At 52.8% G+C, this 22,100-nt stretch overlaps 1 protein-coding gene across 15 annotated transcripts in view; it reads right to left on the bottom strand.

Annotated features, from left to right (window-relative positions):
• Positions 1 to 22,100, bottom strand: part of LOC119437638 (protein spitz-like) — a 190,847-nt gene that overhangs the window by 92,643 nt on the left and 76,104 nt on the right. For 3 of the 15 annotated variants that reach the window (XM_049660075.1, XM_049660078.1, XM_049660079.1), the window contains exon 1: positions 13,665 to 14,453. The exons of 11 other annotated variants lie outside the window; for them this stretch is intronic. In XM_049660075.1, coding sequence (XP_049516032.1) covers positions 13,665 to 13,908 — 244 coding nt within the window. In that variant the 5' untranslated portion in view covers positions 13,909 to 14,453. Of the gene's footprint in view, positions 1 to 13,664; positions 14,455 to 22,100 lie in introns of those variants that run through there. One more of the 15 variants, XM_049660076.1, reaches the window with a different exon arrangement.

Below are 22,100 nucleotides of genomic sequence, written 5' to 3'. Positions count from 1 at the left end.
GGATGCCGTTCTTGACATTAGCACGAGAAAGTACCCGACGGTGATCACGATTGGCGAAGTCAACTTCAATTGCTGCGGCTCAGTTCTGCTACACACTGCCTCGACAGTGCGATTTGAGGACAAAATGAAAACGCGACGAAGCCTAAACCAAGACGCTCCGTTTCATTTTGCCGACTGGAAATCAATGGTTCATTTATTGTAACAACAGTCAGTCACCAAAAGTATCACCAACAACAATTTATAGAGTTCCACGCCGTATTTTTGGGAATGGAGGAAGGGAAGGGGGGGGGGGGAGGGGCTCTGGTATTAATTCTGATCACCTGCTGTACACTTTTAGCGCGACAAATTTATGCCGCGTTCCCCACCACTGGGACCGGATGTCGGATGGCAAACGCGCGGCTTCGTGTTCAGCGGCGGAATCCCATAGCCGCTCACCCGACGGGGAAGGTGAGATTCCGATTCATGCTTCACCATGGCCATTACCTGCGACTGGCACTAGCACCACGCCAACGAAGTGACACTGCGTCTCACAGACGTGAAGGACATCTCAACAGCGAAGCGCGCACGCCCGATCAAAGCGGCGCTAAAGTTGCCCGTTTAACCGGGGCTGATGGGGCAGATCGTTCCCGAACTTCCCACCATGGAGCACACCGCCCTGGAATTGCGCTGTCTGGGGCATCCCTCGTCCTTACGCAAGGCCGTAAGCGACAGCCACTGCAGCGAACGGTATACTGCGCGCCCGCGAAACAGGGACGGCGTGCCAGTACAGTGCGTGGGCGACGGGGGTGCAGGGTGATCACCGGGGGCTACGCAGACAGTCGGCGACGACGGAAGCCGCCACGACAGCACGTGCCGGCGTATACATGCAAAAGAGCCGCCCCACCGCGGCGCGACGGAACGGATGGCGGCCAATTGTCACCAGATAAGCGTGGAAAGAATGCAGCGCTGCGACGGCCAGCTCCGGAATGGGACGGCCTGGAACAACGGCGGCCGCGCGGCACGCGAATCAAAGCAGGTCTCCAGAGAAACACCGAGGCGGAGGGAAGCAAGAAGGCACAATGAAAGCGAGCCATTTCAAAAGGCACGCAGCATGCAATGCGGCGCTCGCGCCGGCTGCTTATCACTGCGGCATTTCCGCCGTTGCCTCACGCACAAAGATAGCCGGAGACACGAAAGGATGTACCGCGTGTCTGTGAGAAAAAATAGAATAAACAAGCAGAGAGAGAGAGAGAAAAAAATGAAAGGTGATGAGGGACGGCTACATCAGACGACAGCTAGAGTTCAGAAGCCACAGCTATAGGAAGTCACCGGTAAGTTGCAACTTAATGGCGTGTCAGTTGCGAAATAACGTGGACACCGGGCGTTTGAGAAATGCTTGCCCCCGGGTTAAGCCGCTCGTACTCTCTAAAAAAGAATGGCTAAGCTGCTCTTAGTCTGCGCTGCGCACCATAGCACCAAGTATCTTTCAGCTTTGAACACGCATTCGTCCTTCGGATAGCCGTTTCTGCTTTCCAGGTCACCTAGATTACTGTAATCACATGTGTGGACGAACGAGCAAACGAGAGTACGTCAAATGGCTGCATGCTCCGAACAAACAAGAGATACAGTAATGCAGGGAGGTTAACCAGAGCTAGTCCTGGTTGATTACTCTGCACGGGGGGAAGTGATTGGAAAGAGAGAGGAACACAAATTAAATTAACCGCATACGCAAATCATGCAAACGGGCATTGTTACCAAAGTGTTATGTATAGGCCCGTGGACCTCGGGAACTTCAGCAAAGCCGATATAGCTTTCTCTGTGGAGTTCCTTTGGGAGGTAAGAAAAAAAGTAAGCTTTGTCGCCTACACACGATTAACGGGATTCAATGTCCCAGAGCAAAGCAACGAGGGCACACAAGAGCGAAACCTGAATACTACTACTACAATAGACAAACAAAGGCAAGAAAGAGAGAGAGTTAGAGACGTGAAGTGTACAGATGCAACATCTTGACTGGTTAGCAGGCAAGACGGCCGTGACGAGAAGGTGGGCGCAGCATATAGTTAGAAGCGCAAAACATTCGCACCATACCCTGTTTATAGGAATGCGCACACGGTTAGCCGAAACGCCGGACGACAAACGGAGAGACTCGGGTTAGACACCGTTTCCTCTTTCGGGCTCCCTTAATATTTTCTCGCAAAGTCCCACGAAAAAAAAATTAAAAGGCAACGGTGGCGACAGAGGCGAGGCCGGCGCATTCCACGATCATTACACGCGCACGCGCTTTCTGCAGCTACTACGGCAGCAAGCCCGAGCCGCAGCGGCGGCCCGTTCCCTACTTTTTAACGTCGCTTGCCGTCACCAACGAACCAGCAGCCCACCGCGTAGCAGCCATAGAACTGCGCGCAGCACAGCGCTGTGCCACGCTCCCCGAGGTTTCGCTCTTTCCTCCGCATTTTCTCGAGATTCTTGCACCCGCAAGACCCAGAGCGGCTCCGCAAGGCGGCAAGCCGCCGTTATTCTTCCTTTGTCTGCCAACTTCCTCGAGAGAAAAGGCTTCTCTTGTAACGTGTGCCGCCGCAGCGGACGCTTGCCTGAAAAGAAGAACTACCCCCCCCCCCCCCCCCTCTCCAAGCACGCGCAAGACGAGGCCGCCACACTTGCTTGTTGAGCTTCTCCTAGTCACAGTGCTCCATTTTTCTTGTTCTTAAAACACACACATATATATACCCTCATTTTGCCCAGCATTTCCACTCGTTTTTGCCGAGCACTTTGCCAGCCCGTTTCCTCGTGCCTGACAGCACGAAGGGGGAAAAAAAATAGAAACAATAAAAAGAAAAATATAGCGGACCCAGTAAAGCCGCTGCAAGCCGCCCGCGATTATAGAACTCGTTTCGTCGTAAAATCCATCTTTTCGTACTCAAAACGCTCCGAAACAACAACGCGCGCCTGACTACTATACAGAGCACATACTTCTATGATGACCTTCTTCATATAGCTTCATGCGGCAAAGCTCTACAAACGCGGTCACACCTGACTACATCTAACACTTACATGCCCCCGAATACAAATAAGAAAAAAAAAAAAACATTCTAGTACGCCGTAAACCCTCCATCTTCCCCCATCCCACCCCAACAGCACATTTAAGGCTGGATTGCTCCAAAGCACTAATAGAACAGAGGAGTCGTTTTAGAGCTACAGCTGCAGAGGAGCCAATAGGTACAAAACCGGCACTCTGTTGGCCGAGTTTGGCGCAGCACAAATAATGACGTCGGGTGAAAGAGGGACAGCAAGATTTACCTGGTGTGCATAGGGTGTCCCAGCTAACGTTAGCCAAGCTGTTCAGCGAAAGAAAAAAAACAAATGTTTTAAAGAACACGGTGCAAGACATGATTTTAAGATCTATGGTGTTCGGTTATCAGAACGCGCTGACGACCGAACACGGCAGGTCTTATACGTGTATCTTACATCGTGTTAATTTTTTTTTTTCGTTGAAAAGCTTGGCTAACGTTAGCTGGGACACACGGTATATTCCTCAAGCGCAAAATATTTCTTTGTTGCTGAGGTCTGTCGCAGGAAGGCGGAAGTCAGACGTGAGCGCTTCAATGTTTGAGACATTCTACGCAACGTACGATTTGTCAATGCTCGCACGATGCTACTGAGCGCAATCGCATACATGTATAGCATAAAACGACTGATAAAAAAAAAAAAGATAACGCAACACGAGCGCAGGATTCAACAATGGAAGAGCCCCCAACGAATTATTTTCATTGCGAGGACTCGCGAGATCGCCTCAAAGGTCGCGGACGCACGTGCTCCCACCACCTCGGCGTCAAGTACCACGGCGCACTTCGACAACGTCCGTGAAAGCGCGAGGCATCACGCGCAAAAGCCACGGCTGCAACTCAAGGCCATAACGAGCTCTCAAGAACCGTTTCGAACAGGGCCAAAATGTCCCTTAAAGAAGAGGGAGTCGGAAACCCCAACACACTGCGGCAATATACGATAGGGAAAACTTAATCTGTGCGTTCAAACACCGATTCCCGCAAATCTATCGTTCAGAACTGTATAATTTGTGTGACGAAGGATCCAACTTCTGTATATTATTATTTTGGGGCACGAAGGACAAAAATGATCGGTTTAGAATGGAAAATCCGGTGCTCCCTTCAACATGGGCGCAACGCGTACACAGGAGATCACACGAGAGCAACCCAGAGAAAAAGAAAGAAAACGCCCGGGCGCAGCCCGACCGAAGCACAGCCAGTGCGCTGAGCCGCGCAAGCGTTGACGTTAGCGAAAGCGGTCCGGCCCCGGAGACAGCGCGCGGAAACCCTGCAGCAGTGCGACGACGGGTCGTCGAACCTCCGCGGTCGGCACCGCAGGCTTTTTGCCTCGCCGACGACTCGTGGCGGGGCCGCGCTGCTGCGGGAAGGAGCACCGCCTCGCGACGGGGGCCGCCGCTGCGTGGGTGCCCGACACAGCGAGGGCGCGCGCACACAGTGTGTGCCCGGGATCTCGGGCTTCTCTCGCGCTCGACCCGATGAGCAGCAGCGTCAGTCAGCTGAGCGACCGCCGCTGACTCATGGCACCGCGGAGGCGGAGGAGAGGCGGTTGCTGTGCCCATAAGAGAGCGCGCTGACCGCGAGTCGCTGCTCTCGCGCACGCTTCTTCTCTGGCAGAAAAAAAAAAAAAAATGAGAACGAACCTGGGGTCACCGGGTGTGTAACCAGCGTCGGGGAAAGAGGAAAACGACCGCGCTATCGCAATTAGACATACGCCCGGCAGCAGCAGCGCGCGGCGCGAGGCGCCGGATTGACGCGCACGTCCCCGGCCTCTGCCCGTGCCCCAATCGCACGGCAAACTCCGCAGGCCACCCCCAATCAAAGCTCCTGCGCCGGGAGGAGGCCTGTCCGTCCATCCAACGAGCGCGGACAGAGAAGAGAGACAAGCCGCGGTGGGGCCTCGTTTGCCAAAAGTGACCGCGAGCAGAGAAGCCAGCCGACCGGCAGCGAGAGAGAGGGGGGGGGGGGGGGACCCGTGCCTGTTCCGGGACGGCCGCCGGAGAGGGACCGGGTCGCCGCCGCCGACCGTGGGAAAACCGCCCACACCGCAGGGCCGCCGCTCCCTCGCGTCGGCAAGGGACCGCGGCGGCGTGCGCAGCCACGGCCGCCCAGAGTGGCGCGGCACGTGAACACCGCCGCGACGCTGCTCAGCGAGAGCACGCCCCGACGGATCCCTGCCCCCCCCCCCTCTCTCTCTCGCGCGCGCGCCCAGACCGCGGCACCAGTGCAGGTCCAGACACGACGCTCGAGACAGGGTTGATGCCCGGAAAACGGTCTTCCCGAGGCACGCTCGTCTGACACCCGGCAAGCCAACTGCTGCATGCACCGAGCGCTGGGTACAAAAAGGTGTGCGGAGATCCGCGCTTCTGTGAACAAGTTGACTGTCTCGTCAATTTCCAACTGTCCATACACTCAATGGCAAAGTTACGTGTATTATACACGGGATAGAATAGAAAAGTGAAAATGTGTCTTCATCGTCAGGTTATCGCTTACTTGATACGAAATAAGAAATGGATGCGCGCCGGTACTAGTATAGATCAAACCACCACTGCCATTCTGTGCGTCCTCCACCACGCTGTGCACTATGTGGCGGCGTACGCGGACGAGGCGACTTTTGGGGTCCCAAACCGGGCAAAGACGCCCTTCCGCACGAGTAACGCACACGAAACAGGGAGAGAAAAGAACGCAGCGGGACAGAGTACAGCCTTTTAGCCAGGACCAAAAAAGCCACGTAAACGAGGACAGGCCGTGCGAACGCCAAAAAATAAAAAAAAAAAGAACGCGACGAGAATCAGATTTGAACGAAGGCGGCACAGCACCGAGGAGATATCAGAGATTTCTTTCTAGAGCAAACCATTGTGCGCCGCGGCGGTGGAATCAGAAACGAGCGTGACGATCAAAAGGCGCGAAAGTCGTTTGACGCCGCGGCCGCAACGCTCCTCCATTCGAGTTTGGCAAGGGAGACGATGACCGTCCACCGCGCGCCGGCGCCACTTTCCCCGATCACGCGCCCTTCATTCGCCACGGACTCTCTGACGTTAGGAGGCCGCTATACGGCTTGCAGGAAACAAATAAACGGGCCGGGACGGACGCCTCACGATCGAACCGCCCAAAATTGAAAACAACCGGCGTTCCGAGCCAAATGAAAAACCTTAGATTAGAACACACATACGCCGACGTTACTAAAAGAGAGAGTTGGAGGGGGAGAGGCTCGCAGAAACTCGGAAAGGAACGGCACGACTAGAAGACAACGCCACCACCTCCGTCGTGTGTTGCGTATATACAGCAAACCGGCTAAGCAACTCGAAATCACCTGGCGAAAATTCTTGGGACCTTTCGGCAGAACCGAATCTCGCAGCACGGGGCAATTTTCTTTTTCAGCGTGAGATGGCTGAGCAAAGACGAGTGAACGTCATACAAAACAGTCGGCGCTGACAGTTGATCGCGATAGAACTGACTACTTAAACAGCAGCCTGCCAAGCCGTAACTTTCACAGAAGACAACTTTTCTCCCTGCGGCTTCCGACACGTTTCACGGCAGGGAATAAGTGGAACACTGCACGCCACTACAATAAAAACAATTCTGCGCACTTTCGTTAAGCGCACCGCACTGCGAGATCACGCGACGAGGTCCCCGCTCCTCCTCCTCGCGAGGCCATGCGTATCCTCCGCCACGCGTCCACGTTATACCATTGTGACAGAACACCAAACCGCACGCGCATGGGCGCGAAGACAACAGGGCGCCAGCGACCACCCGCAGTGGACGACCACAATGGGCCGCACGAACTCCCACGACGCCAGAGCAGGCAGCGTACAGAAGTTATCAATTAGGCGCACACGCGGGAAATCTTCACCACCGCGAGCGCACGTCCCTGTAGCAGATAACCCCAGCGGCATCTCTTGGGGTCTCGGGACACAAATGCCCGAGATCCCTTGAGAAATGAATGTTCCCATGCCAGCGTGACCGCGGCGGCACTGGGACGAGCATGTGGCGCGGTACCGGCGGAACTCTGAAGCGGCCGCTCGAGACGAGAGCTTCCAGGAGGCAGCAGCAAGGTTAGAGAGCCACTTCAGGGCCTGAGCTTAGCTAAGTCTAGTAGCGCGCTTAAATTCTAGTGGCCCGCGAACTCACGAGAAAGAAATAACAAGGAGAATTGCCATGAGAATCACGGAGACAATCGAAGGCACAGATGAAGTACTTAGATAAGGCCCGCAAACATCTGGAACGGGTTCACTGTATACACCGTAGCAGCAAAACACGCGGGGAACACATTTACCAACGAGGGCCCTTCCCAACGAACGAGCACAACGCGGCCCTCAAAAACAGCGCCAACCAGGTTCAGGAACTGGAGCCCGCGAACCACAGGAATCGTTCGCATTTTGGTGCGCGGCACGTCGGACCCGCGCCAGCGCCGTTCTCCCCCCACGGCGGCCTTGCTCAGCAGCAGCAGAGAGAACTCGGCGCTGTTGCGAGGGTCCGACAAAGGCCCTCCCACAGATGCGTGCCCGTACACGCAACCAAGCGCGCAGGTGGCCGCGGCGCGCTTTCTTGCTTTCACGACGGCGCGTCGCCGACGATGCTTCATCGCAGAACTAATGAGCGCGATCGATGACAGCAGGTCTGTCGGACACATGCGCAGCTCCTAGTTATGCTTCCCGACTTCGCGAATTCGGTGCACAAGCGGCAGATCGGATGAAACGAAACGGGAAAACCGGACAAACAGGACCCGTCACCGACCCTGAGTAAGAGGCGAACTATAGGCGAGGAGGTGCAACACCACTTGCAACATTCCGACTATAGGAATGTTGCAAGTGGTTCCGTAAAATTAATGATTATGAAGCGACAGCTGCAGTCAGGATACTTCAATGTCACGCCTGCATTTGTTTAGCGCTCCTATTAAAATGGGTTACCCAGAAGATGCAGCGAAAATTATGACAAGTGTAAAGCGAACACTAGATAAAAAAAAGAAAGGGTGGGAGGAGCGACAATGAGACGAGCTACGAAACCGTACCGGAAAAACACACACGGGGACAGACTGCGCGGGACTCTAAAAGGTACTCGGTGCGTTTACGAAAGGCGCGCACCCCCGGCGGCACCGGATTGTAGGGGGCCACACGTACAGTGTTTTCCGGCGAGAAACCCACTTACGGGCGCCTTATATATATAGACCAGTGGAAAGAAAAACGCGTGGGCCGCACACTGGTGGGAAAGGAATTCGCCCATGTACAGGTACTCTTCCCGACTCGCCAGACCGCTCCGCTCACTCGAAGAAAGAAAAAAAATAAGTTGGCGACTTTTCAGCTTTCACGGCACCGCAGTTCGCTTAACGCGGACAAACCTCAACGTCGAAGATGTATAAACAATGAGCTCGCAAGTTGCTTAGACCCCAGCGCTTATGTACTCAAACGGTGTCAGTCCGGCTATTTCCATTGACTAGTAAGTGGCGCCATATATGAAAGCGCATGCGACCTGACCAATATCTTCGTACGAGAAATGCACAGTGTCCTAACCCACGCGGCCGCGAGGGTTGCCTGCACGTGTATCTAGTTCGGGTGACGCCGCGCGACACGTTCATTCATTTTTATTACCCACAGATTGAGAGGGAGCGCGCTTGTCGCCTGGTGGTTACTCGAAACAGACGGTCCCGGCCCTCCTCCCCATCCTTGCTCTTAATGCCCAAAATTTCGGCGGCTTTTCTGCCTGCGGTAGGGCGAACGGCTCACGTCGCCCAAAAACGATCGTCAGCAGCGGACTCTTCACCCTCTCGTGCCTCGGTCGTCGGGCAGCAGCAGCAACAGCAACGGAGAGTCGCCCGCCACCACCAGCGACGGGGGTGGACAGCGGTGAAGGGGCGCCCGGAAGCCACCACTGGAGCGGAACGCCCATACGTCACCCGCCGAAAGAGGAGCCAACGACCGCGCCGCCAGGCACAGCCGCAACACACATACAACGCGCAGCGCCGCCACACCGACTACTCGGTAAACAGAAAAAAAGACCACGGGAGAGGAACCTATGGCACGCGAGGTTCGGCAATGGTTTGCTTCGCCCCCCACCCCCGCAACACTCTAGGCTTGCGGCACCCCCCCCCCCCCCCCCTTCTGCCGTCCGCACTCCGGCGCGCAGCGACCTCGCCCAAAGCCGGAGGCTGCCAAAAAGCTGGGCACACTGTAGCAGTCGAAGAGGGCCGCCGTTTCGCTGAAAGAGACGCCGCGCGCGCCGAACGAAAAGCCGCTCTTGCCAGCGCGAGACGAGCCGCCGAGCGGGAGAGAAGGGGCGAAAAAAAAAAAAAAAGAAAGCGTCCGCCAATCCGCAGCGAACTGTGCGACTCGGAAGCAAACGCAGCGCGAAAAGAACTCGAGAACAAGCTCTCGGCTTATCATCATTCCGCGCCGCGTGTGCCAACAACACTTATCCGGCCGCGTGGAATTCCCAGCGCACGAGCGCCGCTTTTGGCAGGTGGCTGCTTGTAAGACGTCGAGTAAACAAAACATGCCCAGAAAACACGTAAACACTGCGGCCGCTAGTCCGTCCGCGGAGAATTTCATCGACGCAACTGTCCGCAGCAGCTCGGCCTTGGGAGGAGGGGCCTAGCCAACGCGTTTTCTGGCGTGCCCTTAGCGACCCTCCACGAACCTCAATCGAACCTCAATATTAGATTGCCCGGACATGGGACCATAGTGCGCGCCACAAGTGTATCTCCTCTCTCTGTCTGTTCGAGTTGCGACAGATCGCTGGGCAGAGACCGCGGTCAATGCAATGCTCTATAACCGGACCGCGACACTTCTTCAGGCGGTTGGCGACTGCCTTACGAAAACAGAGTAGGGGCTTCCCACGGCAACCACGGTCAATGCAAGCACAACATATGCTATAAGAAACTCAGCACCGGCTGGAGCCGGTGAACCGTATCTGCGATTCCAAGGTGCCCTACGTAGACGCTTATCGGTAATAAATGCAGTACAATGACAACGGTCGACTAACGAAGAGCCGGCGCTCCTACAACAAGGAAGCTATTGCATTTTGAAGGATCCGAAGACTCGACTTGGAAATTCGCGACGTCCCCTTGACGGTATACGGACGACGCGCTGTTGGTGCGCGAAATCCAATTAATGGAAACTTCGGCCTTCGTTTTCTCGGGAAACACTTCTTTTGTAAATAATTGATACTTCAGTATAATGTATAAACTGTCTTAGTGTCGATATTTGGTGTCCGTTTATTGACCACGCGTCAAGGGCGGAATTCACACTCGCAGCGCAGACAGGGAGATGGCGTCGTTGTGTGCACGCGTCCGCGGAAAGAGCTCGGCGGGCAAGGCGTTTCGTGTGGTCAGCAAACGAAAGCACTTGCTCGTCGAGCTGTTGCCCATTTACAGATGCCGCGATATGCCAACAAAGAAAATGACGGAACCGCCTCGACCTCCTTCGAAACGCGAGGAAACAAAGTTGACTGGTCGCAAACCCCGTACGACACCAGACACACGATTCAGACGCCTGGCGAGTCAATACTTTCCTTCTGCTGCATCACGAAATATATAATGCTACCGCCGAAATTAACGCTAGCTTTATTGTTTCTCGTTACGGAAGTTTTAGACATAGCCACGCCAAAGTTATCGTACGCCTTCAACACAAAATAATCGATTTCGAAAAAAAGCGCAGCCGGACGAAATCGAGACAACGCGTTGCCTATACATGAAGACGCACGCAAAGCGAGCTTTGCCGACTACTATTGTGGAGGCAGTAAGTAGCAGGCAATGCTACGAGTGCGTAACTCAGTACACGTAAGTAAATACTCGAAGGCGTTTGCCGTACACTGTATACGGTGACACGCGGTTTCATTACAGAGAACCGAGGCTAGTCATTTTTGTCACATTAGCTGTTTTATCCTTGATCACTCCGCCCTGCTTATATATAACTGGCTCAAGGCTGTGCCGTACAGCAGGCAGCTCTCGCCCTCATCGAGTCTGAGAATCTAGGGGATCGCGCGGGCGGTGGCTCCGTCTAATCACTGACGTGCGCCTAATTTCGATGCAAAAGGCGACCACGTTCCAAACGGGCGCATTTACGTTCACAAGAGAGAGGCGCCCAACATACGTGTCAAACGAAGCACACCGCCTCAACGACGATAAAAAATAATCAAGCAATAACAAAAAAAAAAAAAAAATCACGGAGCACGCGGTGTTTACGGGGGATACTAACCTACGCTCGTTGCTACCCCCCTCTCTTCTTCACCCGAGGAAGGTGGCGATCGCAAGTGAAACGAACTCTCAAGTTATCGAAATGACCGCGCAGAAACCGATAGAGCCCAGGGTATCGCAGTCCTCGTGAAGGGCCTGCGACGCGTGGGACGGACCAAAGCGGGGGAAAAAAGGAAAAAAAAAAAAAAAAGAAATAAATATTGCCGCCGGGGTGTTCACTCCCGCACTCGCAGGACGTATTGCAGGAATTTGGAGCAGCTCATGCGTTCGGGCTCGTTGAACGCGAAAACACGCCAAAAGCAACAAAGTCAGCCCCCGCGAGTCGAAAGAATGCAAAGAAACAGCGCTCGCAGATTATCAGGGCGGTTCCCAACTTGCAGGGCGGAGCGTTTAAAAGCCGGATCTGTTTCCCCCCTCTTTGCTTTTTTAGAGTCCGCTTTCGCAGCAAGCTTGCTCGCGAAGGGGGGAGAGGCCTCGACGACAGGACTTTGCGGCAGCGCCAATGTGAGACGGTAGATAACGTATAGCTTTAAAAAACTACGGGCGACCAGAGAAGAGAGAGAGAGATTGCGCATGATATAACAAAAGAAATAAATATCTTCAGACTTACGAGGCATTTTGGCACTCCGCGTTACGTTCCACGCCGACGCATGGAAGCAGCATTCGTGGCAATGATGCAACAACGACGACGTAATCGATTTTCGTCGCATCCAAAGAGCGCAAAAACGTTCGGATATTTTTTTTTTTTTTTTTTTTTTTTGCAGCCGATGCTGGGAACGCGTTTCCGACGAATTTCCGGCGCGGATTGAAGAGAACCTGCCCGAACCCACCAAACTCCTCATGGGAGAAACAGCAGGACAAAGTGTCCCAGCGCTGAGAGAGGCCTTAGCTCTGGAAGCGCCCATGGTGCCCGGTCTTGTGTTCGTTATTTATTTGCGCTACAATGGCTTCGTCAAGCTTCGAACCGTGCAATTTTTTTAAGTATTACTTATTTCCAAGTATTAAGTCGGAACCTAAACGAAAGAGTTTTCGAAGACGTAGAGGACGCACTGCAGGCCATCAATTGGCGAACGCTCCACAACATGCCCTGGACATTGGGAAAGGCGGGGGACGAGTGTGCAGTGGTTAATCGCGAGCACTTCTTGGGCGATCGTTGCGAAAATATGTCTCGGAAACCTAGCTTTTTCGTCATTTTGGGGTTCCTGGCTGGCTCGATTATGATGAAAATGTTGGTAATGAATACAAACGGATAGCAACGATGCTTCCGGCAACTTCTCTCTGAAGCTGTGCAAAGAACAGGCACGTGGGTGCTTGCGATTTACTATCATGACGAATATCTGTGGGCGTCCCCTTTGAAAGCGGGTCGGCGGCGTATGCCACCACACTCGGGTCTCAAGTTCCCAGTGAGATTTCAGGGTCTTTCTGATCCACAATTCTTACCTCACTTCGCGCTTTCTCCTATTATCGCGCAGCGCCAAATCGTCGCTTTGATTACGTTCAATACGCCGATGTTTATACTCTATTGTCATTTTCAAAGCCTAGCGATTTTTGAAGGCTCACGGCATTCGTGTCTATCTGCCTCTAAAATGAATGTACCGACACTAGCAGAAATTTGCCTAATTGTCTTTGCAGTATATTTGCGTGCTACGCCCCTATGTGCCACCAGTCATCACCACAGGTAAACTTCATTCCATGCATTCGCATTTCAATACAACCTTCCCCAGTTTTCCAAAAGCACCGTCACTGCCCTTAGAGTTGCCCAGAACTTCTCACACGTGATCTCCAGTCAAGTTTTCCTTGCTTGGGTTCACGTATGCGTAAAGCCACTCCAGCTTATGCGTATCATCGCGCTGACTTGAACAGTAGGAGCTCCAGAGGCATCAATAGCAGCAGTTTGTAAAATCTCAAATATAGGACAAATGATGCAGTATTCAGTGAGAAAAAAAGAATGTACCGCAGTATCACTAGTAGCAAATTAAGAATTGACTGGCCCGACATTCATATACACCACCAGCCATATTCTGTAGTGCATGATATGCAGAACTGAAGAAACACAGCAATAACAGCTCGCAGCACGGTCGTAATGTGCAAGCAAAAGCGCACACTACGCCGCGCCAACACTTCCAACCCGGAAAATTCGAATTTTTCCCGATTCGAATTTTCCCGATACTATCAGTATGCACACCAGCAATAATACATACAATGTAAGCTACGCTTACGGCATATTGTTGCTGGCGTGAGTCAAACCTTCTGGGTCATGCGGCCACTGGAAGCCGCCGAGTCGATGTCACCAAGTTCGCGAACATCGAATCGGCGCTTTCCATCAGCCGGATAGACCGAACACGGACCGTGACGTAAGCGCACGGATAGCTTGCAACGCAGAGCGACGTCCGCATCGCTTAGCAAACGCACGGATAGCGAAGCATACATCATACCGATTTGCCGCGTCGGTTCGAGCACCATGAAGCTGGAACAGCAACAGCAGTCCGGCGATTCGCAGCAGCAACACCGGCAGGCGCAAACGGTGGTACGCCGCGAAGACGACGTCGCGGCGCCGTCACCGGTGGAGGCCGTCGTAGTCGTCGACGCTAGCGTCGTCGACGTCGTGGTCGATTCGCGCAGACACCGACAAGTCGGCACCGTCAGCAAAGTCGTCGCATCCACCATTGTCGTCGTCATTGCGCGGCGCAAGCTCCTTCTCCGATATGCGGGGCCCGGCGCAAATGGGAACACTCCTAAAAAAAGCTAGCTACTACTACCGTGCGCCGTTAACACAACGTGACGGCGTCGGTAGAGTTCCTCGGTGCACGCGCTCGGAAATCCATCGGACCGCAGTAGTGGCGTTGTTCGAAGATGGTCGCACGGCATCCGACAGCAGACAGCGGCGGCACGACGCAGAGCAGCACGAGCACACCGTCCGGGCGCCTCCGACGGCGACGAGCGAACGCCGCAGTCACGGGCAACATGCCGTCGCCACTGTGCACGGGATTCCGACGGGCAGGAGGACCCAGGGCGCGGACAAAATACGAAAAATCCACAGTGGCCGCGCAACCGATTACGAGAGCTACGCGTCGAGGCGGATTCACGCACGCAAGGGACCGCAGGCAACCGACGACGCAAACACACAACTCGACGGCGCCGGGGTTCGCGACCGACTGATGCGCTTCGCCGGCAAAGCAGCAGCCGCGTCCGGCCGGCGAACGAACAGCGGGATTCGCAAGGTGAGGGGGGGACGACGAAAGAAAGGGGCCCTCGCGTGAGGAGGGAGGAAAACGGAAGGAGAAAGATGTAAAAGGCCACAAAGAGGCGGGGAAGGAGAGGCCGCGGGACGCATGCGCAGAAGGAAGGCACGTGCGCAGACGTGCGCGCGCGAGCAGGCGCGTGCGGCGGCGGCGCAACGCCAGCTGGCGGCGGGCACAGCGCGTGCCCGCCGCTTCTCCCCGCCCAGCGCACGAAGAAAAGCGACGAGGGGTCGGGGGACCCGAGAAGGAACCGACAGCGCAAATCAAAAACGTCAAGCGCTTACAAAAATTCAACGCAAGAAACCGCACGCCAAAACATACAACAACACGCGAGAAAACGGTGGCAGACGACGGCAAAAGGAAGGTAACAGAAGAGCGCAAAACGGCGGCAGCACATCCTCCCCCCCGGCTCCTCCACCAAACAGGGAAGAAAGAATGCAGAAACGGCACAAGACGCAGCCACGAAGGCAGATGGATAGTGCGCGTTTGCATGTGCGGGGGGAACGGCGGGGCTGTCTACAGTAGTGGGGGAGGGGGGGGGGGGTCAAGCATGTGCACCTAATTGGTCCGAGAGAGTATTTTTATACTCCCTGCCCAGGGCAGCTTTCCTCGGGAGCAAATAAAGAGCTCCAAAAAAGGAGCCCAAAATCCTCCTTGCCCGCGCCGAGCGGTACCGCCGAGCAGATGCGTCCGAATGTGCGTGTGCCGGGCGCGTGGCACGCGATATCCGAATACTCAACACTCTTAACCTCAACAGCTCCGCCGCCTCCCCCACACTCGCGCTTTCTCCCCCGCAGGTCCCGTTGTGCCGTCCCCTACACCTTCGACGCGCAGTCCGCAACTTTCTTCCGAACAGCCCCCCCCCCCCCCCTCCCGGAGCAGGCAGCGCGGCTTCCCCCGTGCACGCGACCTTCCGTTACGAAAACCTCGCTCCCAACTCGGGAACCGCGCTTGAAAGATGCGTTACCGACGCAAGCTTCTTTCGCGGTCCATTTTGACGGGCTGTTTGGCCACCCGACGTTTTACGTCACGGTCGTTTTCTCTCCGCGAGCAAACTGTTCACTTCCTCTTTCGCTGGGCCATTTGTCTCCTCGATTGCGAGGGCACCCCTAGGTGCGCCCCGTACCTTTTACCCGGGTCCGCGTAGCGGTCACGCATGGCTCCTGTGAGATGATCAGCTCGGCAAATGACATCGGAGTGTTATCTAAGCACGTCGGGAACTGTCGCATACGTCCGCGCAGTTGAGACAAGTTTCCGGAGGATGCGGCTTCTTTTGCCCTCGTAGTGAAGTGAGCACGAAGCCCCCGCAATAACAGAAGCCATATGGGACAAGCTTCAATCGCTGAAAATTGGGCGAGGATAGCTCTAGGTGAGCGAATTTCGAGAGTTAACGGTGTGAACTGAAAACAGTGTCCCGGTCGGAAACAAGGCGCCACGAATGTAGAACGTTGCATTACCGTTTTGCTGTATATCTTACAACGTTCAGAAGCCGAGAGGAGATTACGGCTTGCTATGATCGTCGGACACGATCTAATTACGGAGAAACAACCCCCTCAGCATCAGCCAGACAGAACATCCGGGACCGAGTTCCGCTATAAACAGCAAATCGGAACAAGCGTCAATTCGTAATGCAGCCCATGTTGAGCGTTTCTCGCTGCATGGACCCTAACTTGGGATAAATTTTGGCGTCCAAAAGATATATTCGGTCAACGAGTGAATAGAAATTTCGGCCACGGACGAAAATGAAACGCGCGATCGCCGCGCACAGCAGGTTAACTCCGCACAAATTGCTGCGTGCATCTGTTCTAGCTGAAGTTGACAGCTTTTAGTATTTCATATACAGCTAAGTCAAAGGACTTCGCGTTAACGTTGCGTGATCCACACTGCGCGTGCGCAGTACGTAGGCGGCGCGTGGGCTCTTGCGCGCGTATATTCGGGACTGGAAACTGTTTTCGAGATCAGTTCTGTAGAGAGGCTTGGCGTGGCCTCTGAGATCAACAGCGTAACAGAAAGGCTCGCGTGCCGCTCGATTTCGGAGTCCATGGGCTGCTACTGTTTGCTCGCACTTAGCGTTTTCACATCTAGGTGGCACTGGAATCGTTGGCGTTAGTTACAGTAACGTCGGTGATGTATACAGTGGCAATGCAAGTCATAAAATCAAGCTGTCGAAGTGGGTTCAGACCTGGCCGACGCTTAAATGATATTTCTACTAACTCAGGGCATAGAGATTTCAACAGCTCAGAATAGACCTTTATTGATAAAGTTTCTAGATATTAATGGAGCTTATATACGACAACGTAACAGGAAACTTTGGAATATTCTCAAGCCCGAGGACATAGATGACGATTTTGCGGAACTACTGAGGCAGATGCACAAGTAACTATTATGCACCAAGACTTAAAAATATACAAATGCCACGTACGTAGCTGAACAGAACCAAGGTAATGCTGTTTGCCGTCGCTTGCAGATGTAGCACGTACTGAGCAAGAAAAAGCTGTATTGGGAGTTTTTCATGCTGCTCTACAATTTTCTCATTCACACTTCATATAATTATAATATTTCAGAAGTTGATTAATTAAGACTAATTATTATTTAGGCGGATTGCAAAAAAATAATCTGATTATCTCCAAGCGACGACAAACAACATTACCTTGGTTCTGTCCAGCTACGCGGCATTTGCATACTTATATATCTTGGTGCATGAGTACAAATCATATGGGAAGGCCGGAAATGCAAAGATCTAGTGGAAATTCGCCAAGGACTGAAGCAAAGATGCCCTCCATCTCCATTATTCTCCCGCTTTATGTTCCGGGCATAGAGAAACTACTGAAAAATAGTAAACTAGGTTTTGATTATCTTACATACGTAATGGGTAAAAAGTGCAACAGAGCTAGGGTGCCTGGACTGATGTAGGATGACGAAAGAGTGTATTTACAGACTTTCGAATACGTGTGGCAATGAAGCGACCTACCTAGGCCTTCATATTACTACAGAGAAAAACGGTAATTATTATCTTTAAGGAAGAGGCGAGAAATTACGTGGTATCAATTCAACAAGACATACCCATAGTCATACAAATCATACCCCCGTTTTCTCAGGAGAAACAAAAGAATCCCCAGGAAAAACAGAAAGGAAAAAAAGGGGGTGGGGGGAAGAGCATAAATATACCAAGCCTTGTTTGTTAGTCAGAAACTGTCCGTGTTAACGGGATCTCATAGCAGTGCGTGCGTGCACGTACTTTGCTATATAGCGCAACCAAATTTATACAGAGTCCAATCCCCGCAAAATAAGTCCGTTTGGGATTATTGTCTGAACAATATTGGCAGAGAGCGCAGCGTGCTGCCGCAGACGTTGTTCATCCGCCTCGGAAAACGGTAACTTGCAGAACGTATATTACAACTGTCACCGTTCAGAAACGCAGTTACGGAGCAACTCATTCGGGTTCACCGCGGATTGCCTATACATAGTGTTTCCTCCGTCCCGTCCCTTCATTTCTTTCAGTGCACATCCAAACACAGATCTGCTTCCCACCCTCTGTCGCCTATTCGGGCGCCTACCCTCTACTTTCTCAGGTGCGCTCCGGGACACGGCGCTGGCCACTGGTCGCGCCGGTCGACGCTCCCGTGATGTTTCTAAACTATTGGAGAGCTGTACGGATACATACATACAAACTGTGTTTCTGTAGACACGCGCAAGCGCAGCCCTGTAAATGCAAGAAGAGATTCGCTTCCGCGTCCACGCGGTCTCTGGATTACGCTCCTTCCACTCGCGTCAAATTCTCGCCGCTCTCTACTAAAGCCCCGCTTCGAGCCCTCCGCAAACGGCGTTCTAGCACGACACCGGCGCAAGACGGCAGCTCAGCAGCGGCCTTAGCGCCGACGCCGTGCACGCCCCGAGCAGCGCAACTGGTAACAATCGTGCACACATGGCCTCGAGGCTCCCCGAGGAGTGCGCGCAAGTGGGGGTGGCGGCTGCAGTGGTGGTGGGGAGCAGTGGCCGTCATCCTTCTTCGGGTCGGGTGGTCCCAGCCGGGAGGAGGACATCGGTCGCGACCACCGTGCCGGCGCGCCACGGCGTCGGCCGTTGCTGCCCCCCCCCCCCCCTCCCTCCCTCTCCTTCCACCTCGAGCGCCGAGACCATCCTCATCCATCTTGCGACCGTCGCCTGGACGGCGGACAGCCGGTCGCCAGCGGTAAAGGCATGCGTCCGCATGCGTCGTACGCCCTACCCCTGCAGGGCACACATACATATAGTAAGCACAACCCCCCCCCCCCCCCAATCAATCCGTCCGATGCGTTCATTCTCCCGAAGTCGAAGGTGGAAATAAAGCGATGGTGAGAGATACACGCGTCAAGCAGGAAATTTGCCATAATCGAATTCTTTTTGACACCTACACGTGGCGACACGGCTACCAATGAAGATCAACAAAAAATGGCAAACCTCGGTCGGGGCACGGCTGCGGCATACTGCGAAGCAGCTTCCCTCTCTGTGTGCGATGTGACGTGCCAGATGATGTGCGTGCGTCCTCCAAGCTCTTGTATCGGAACGCGTTTGTCCGCGTGAACTGGGAGCCCCGCGATATAAGTGCACACAAACAGCATTCCAGTTTTAAAGCTTCCTCTGTAATCACATCAGCGAGTAACGAGAAAGGCGATCGCACAAAATCGCCGCAAAGTTTAGCCAGACGGATTACCAACTACCCCGCCCGCAACAGCAGGATAAAACTGGCATATATAGTAGCCTTGTCAAGAAACGCCCTTTTTGACCTAAATATTTTATATCGATGCGTCCGCCTCTCACCAATTTCTAGTTTAACAAATCTTAACTACAACGGCTCCAGATTTAAACCAAGACACAGGCGATAGTGCTCAGTATCGCACTAGTGTAAAGCGGAGCCCAGATAACAATCATAATTTAAAAAAAAAAAAAAAAAAAAACGGGGAAGGCAACTCAGAGTTGTTATCGTCTTGTACAGAGTGTGACCTTGTTGTGTCAGGCGGTCACCTCTCTAGTTAAGAGTGTACATACACTTACGCACTGTTCTGTTTGGTGCGATACTATATACAGTATGTTATTAACAATCCAGAAAAGTACTGCACAGCCCCGACAGAGAGAAATACATGCTGGTGGTGGTGATTCACTTAGGTTCAGTAATATTTAGGCTAGACAACCGCCATTCCACTAAAGTGCATTATTTCGAAGTAGGGCACACGCACTATATATCCTACAAGTTGTCACTTCAATTGTTGTCAGCTCGAGTCAACTACGATAAGTCCGCGCATGTCACCGAGCCCGCATAGGCATAAAAGGTCACGTCAAAAACAAGGACCCGTATTCACAACAACGTTATTACGCTCTAACTGTTGGTAAGAGCAGATGCTAGCCAATCATGACGGTGGCCATATTATTAAAGGCAGTCGGCCAACAGCAAATAGCGTTTAGCAACGAAAATATTTCCGAACTCGGCCCCCGATCCAGCGTTAGCGATAAGCAAACGTTACACGACACGAATTACTCGTCAAGTGAACAACTCAGCGACGATTACTTCCCGTCGGGGAAAAGATCATTAGTGTGAGCGAACGCGCATCATTTTTACGTTTCCCGGAATTTTTAAAGATCGCCTTTATCAGATAGGAAATTCTTGTCCTTGAGCTAGATTATTCAAAACACATATTCAACTAATTAACAAAAATACACAAATTAACTTCTTAATTACTTCACGACAAATATTGCAATTTACGAATTGTCGCCGAGTTTGCAAGACGTATCCACTTGAAATGAATCTCCAGGATGACACCAGTTTGGAGATATTATTTCACAAATTGTGGGACGAAGCAGACGGGCGTTGCAGTTACTTTTGTGCTTCAGTTAATAAAAGAGCGTTTTGTTAAAAAAGTGTAACAACAGTGCATCTTGACGGCGAGTTTGACGACGCATATCTCCAAACGGGTGTCATTCTAGAAATTCATTCCAGAATGACTTGATTGACGTTGGCAAAGCATCCAATGTTCTTATACGATTCGGCCGGGCCATCATCACTTTGGCACACCGTCTTGCGGAAACGCTGGCCTAACGAATTCGACCTGCTCGCAAAAGGCGCTGCACGATCACGCAGTTTACTCAGCGTCAAACCACGGCCATAAAACGGCCAAGGAAACGCTCTCAAAGTTCTACTCCTTGATTGACACCCCCCACCCCAAGAGATCCAATATGTAACGAGGGTCGCAAACTACATCTGCCCTGGCCTTGGGGGCAGCACGCGACGAGGTGTCAACGGGAGAGCAATATAGCTGCCCAGCGACGCGAACTCGCGCGAAATTATTAAACACACGTTTTCGCGAGCGCTAATACACCGAAATGCAGCGAAACAAAACAAAACGGACGATCGTTACCTTAAATCATTTATGGAGAACAGCCCTGCCGGGATGTTCGCGACGGGCAGCGACGGGCCAAGGCCCGGCCGTGCGATTACTTCCCGACTTGACGGCGGCCTACGCTCGAGACAAAAGAAAGCAGCGTATAAAGCGCGTTTACTAATGTCACGGACCGACGTGAAATGGGCACAAACACTCTCAAGTGAACATAGGCGCTGGGAAGGATGAGGCGGTACACACAGCCCGAATGGCTGTGCTCGCGTTCTCGTATGTCGGCACGGGGCAAGGACATGACCGCTCCCGTGCACACCGAACTCGCTGTAGATAATTTAGACATTCGAGTGAATGAAGTTTTATTCGGAGTTAATAGTGCATTATTATTATTATTATTATTATTATTATTATTATTATTATTATTATTATTATTATTATTATTATTACTGCAATACAAGTTTTAAAAGAATAATAAAACGACTTCGTATAAACAGAGGCCCGTATTCCACGGCGCCCGCTGGGAAGCAGCGACACCGAAACAAATCGTCGCGCCACTTAACGTACCTGTTGCGTTTCAGCGTTAGTGCCCTTACCATTACCGCCACTACCAGGTGCCACCTAAGCATCCGTGGAGCAGCCACTAGGAGACGTGCAGCTGGCACACAGCTATGTAACGCTATCACGCCTGCTTCGACAGAGGCGCAAGAAAGATTGCAAGGACACTAATACGGCACACGTAAAGACGTCTTTTGCCAAAACTCGCCACTTCGGCAAGCAGGAATCAGCTGGTACACAACTAAGCAATCGGTCATATATTATTCAAGCTCACGGACAGTTATTTAATTACGGAAAAAATAAACGTTGCAAATGCGGAGTTGGAGTGAGTGAGTGCTACAGCAATGATCAGTGTGGCCAGACGTCATGAGGGAAAGACGAATTGCCAGATACCCGTCCGATGAGGAGCGGCCGGAGCGCAGAGGCGAGGGTTCGATGTAGGTATACACAAATTTTTGTCCCCCCAAAGAACAGAAACAAATCACTGGCATCTTAAAAACACTCCCCCCCCCCCTTCTTTTCCCTTCTAATCGTCTCTAATACTACCTATACAGTGCTCTGGCTCCGTCCCTATAATATGCGGAGCAGAATACATTGGCCCTCCGCGTATAGCATTTCCCCCGATATTTCACTGCTTACACAAAAAAGGACACCCTACATTACCAACAGACAAAGGGCACATTGTTGTGGTGATACATGCTTTAGT

Source organism: Dermacentor silvarum, chromosome 1, assembly GCF_013339745.2.
Source record: "Dermacentor silvarum isolate Dsil-2018 chromosome 1, BIME_Dsil_1.4, whole genome shotgun sequence".
Taxonomy (NCBI): Eukaryota; Metazoa; Arthropoda; class Arachnida; order Ixodida; family Ixodidae; genus Dermacentor; species Dermacentor silvarum.
Note: the sequence above shows the minus strand (reverse complement) of the source record. Positions and strands in the feature narration are given on the sequence as shown.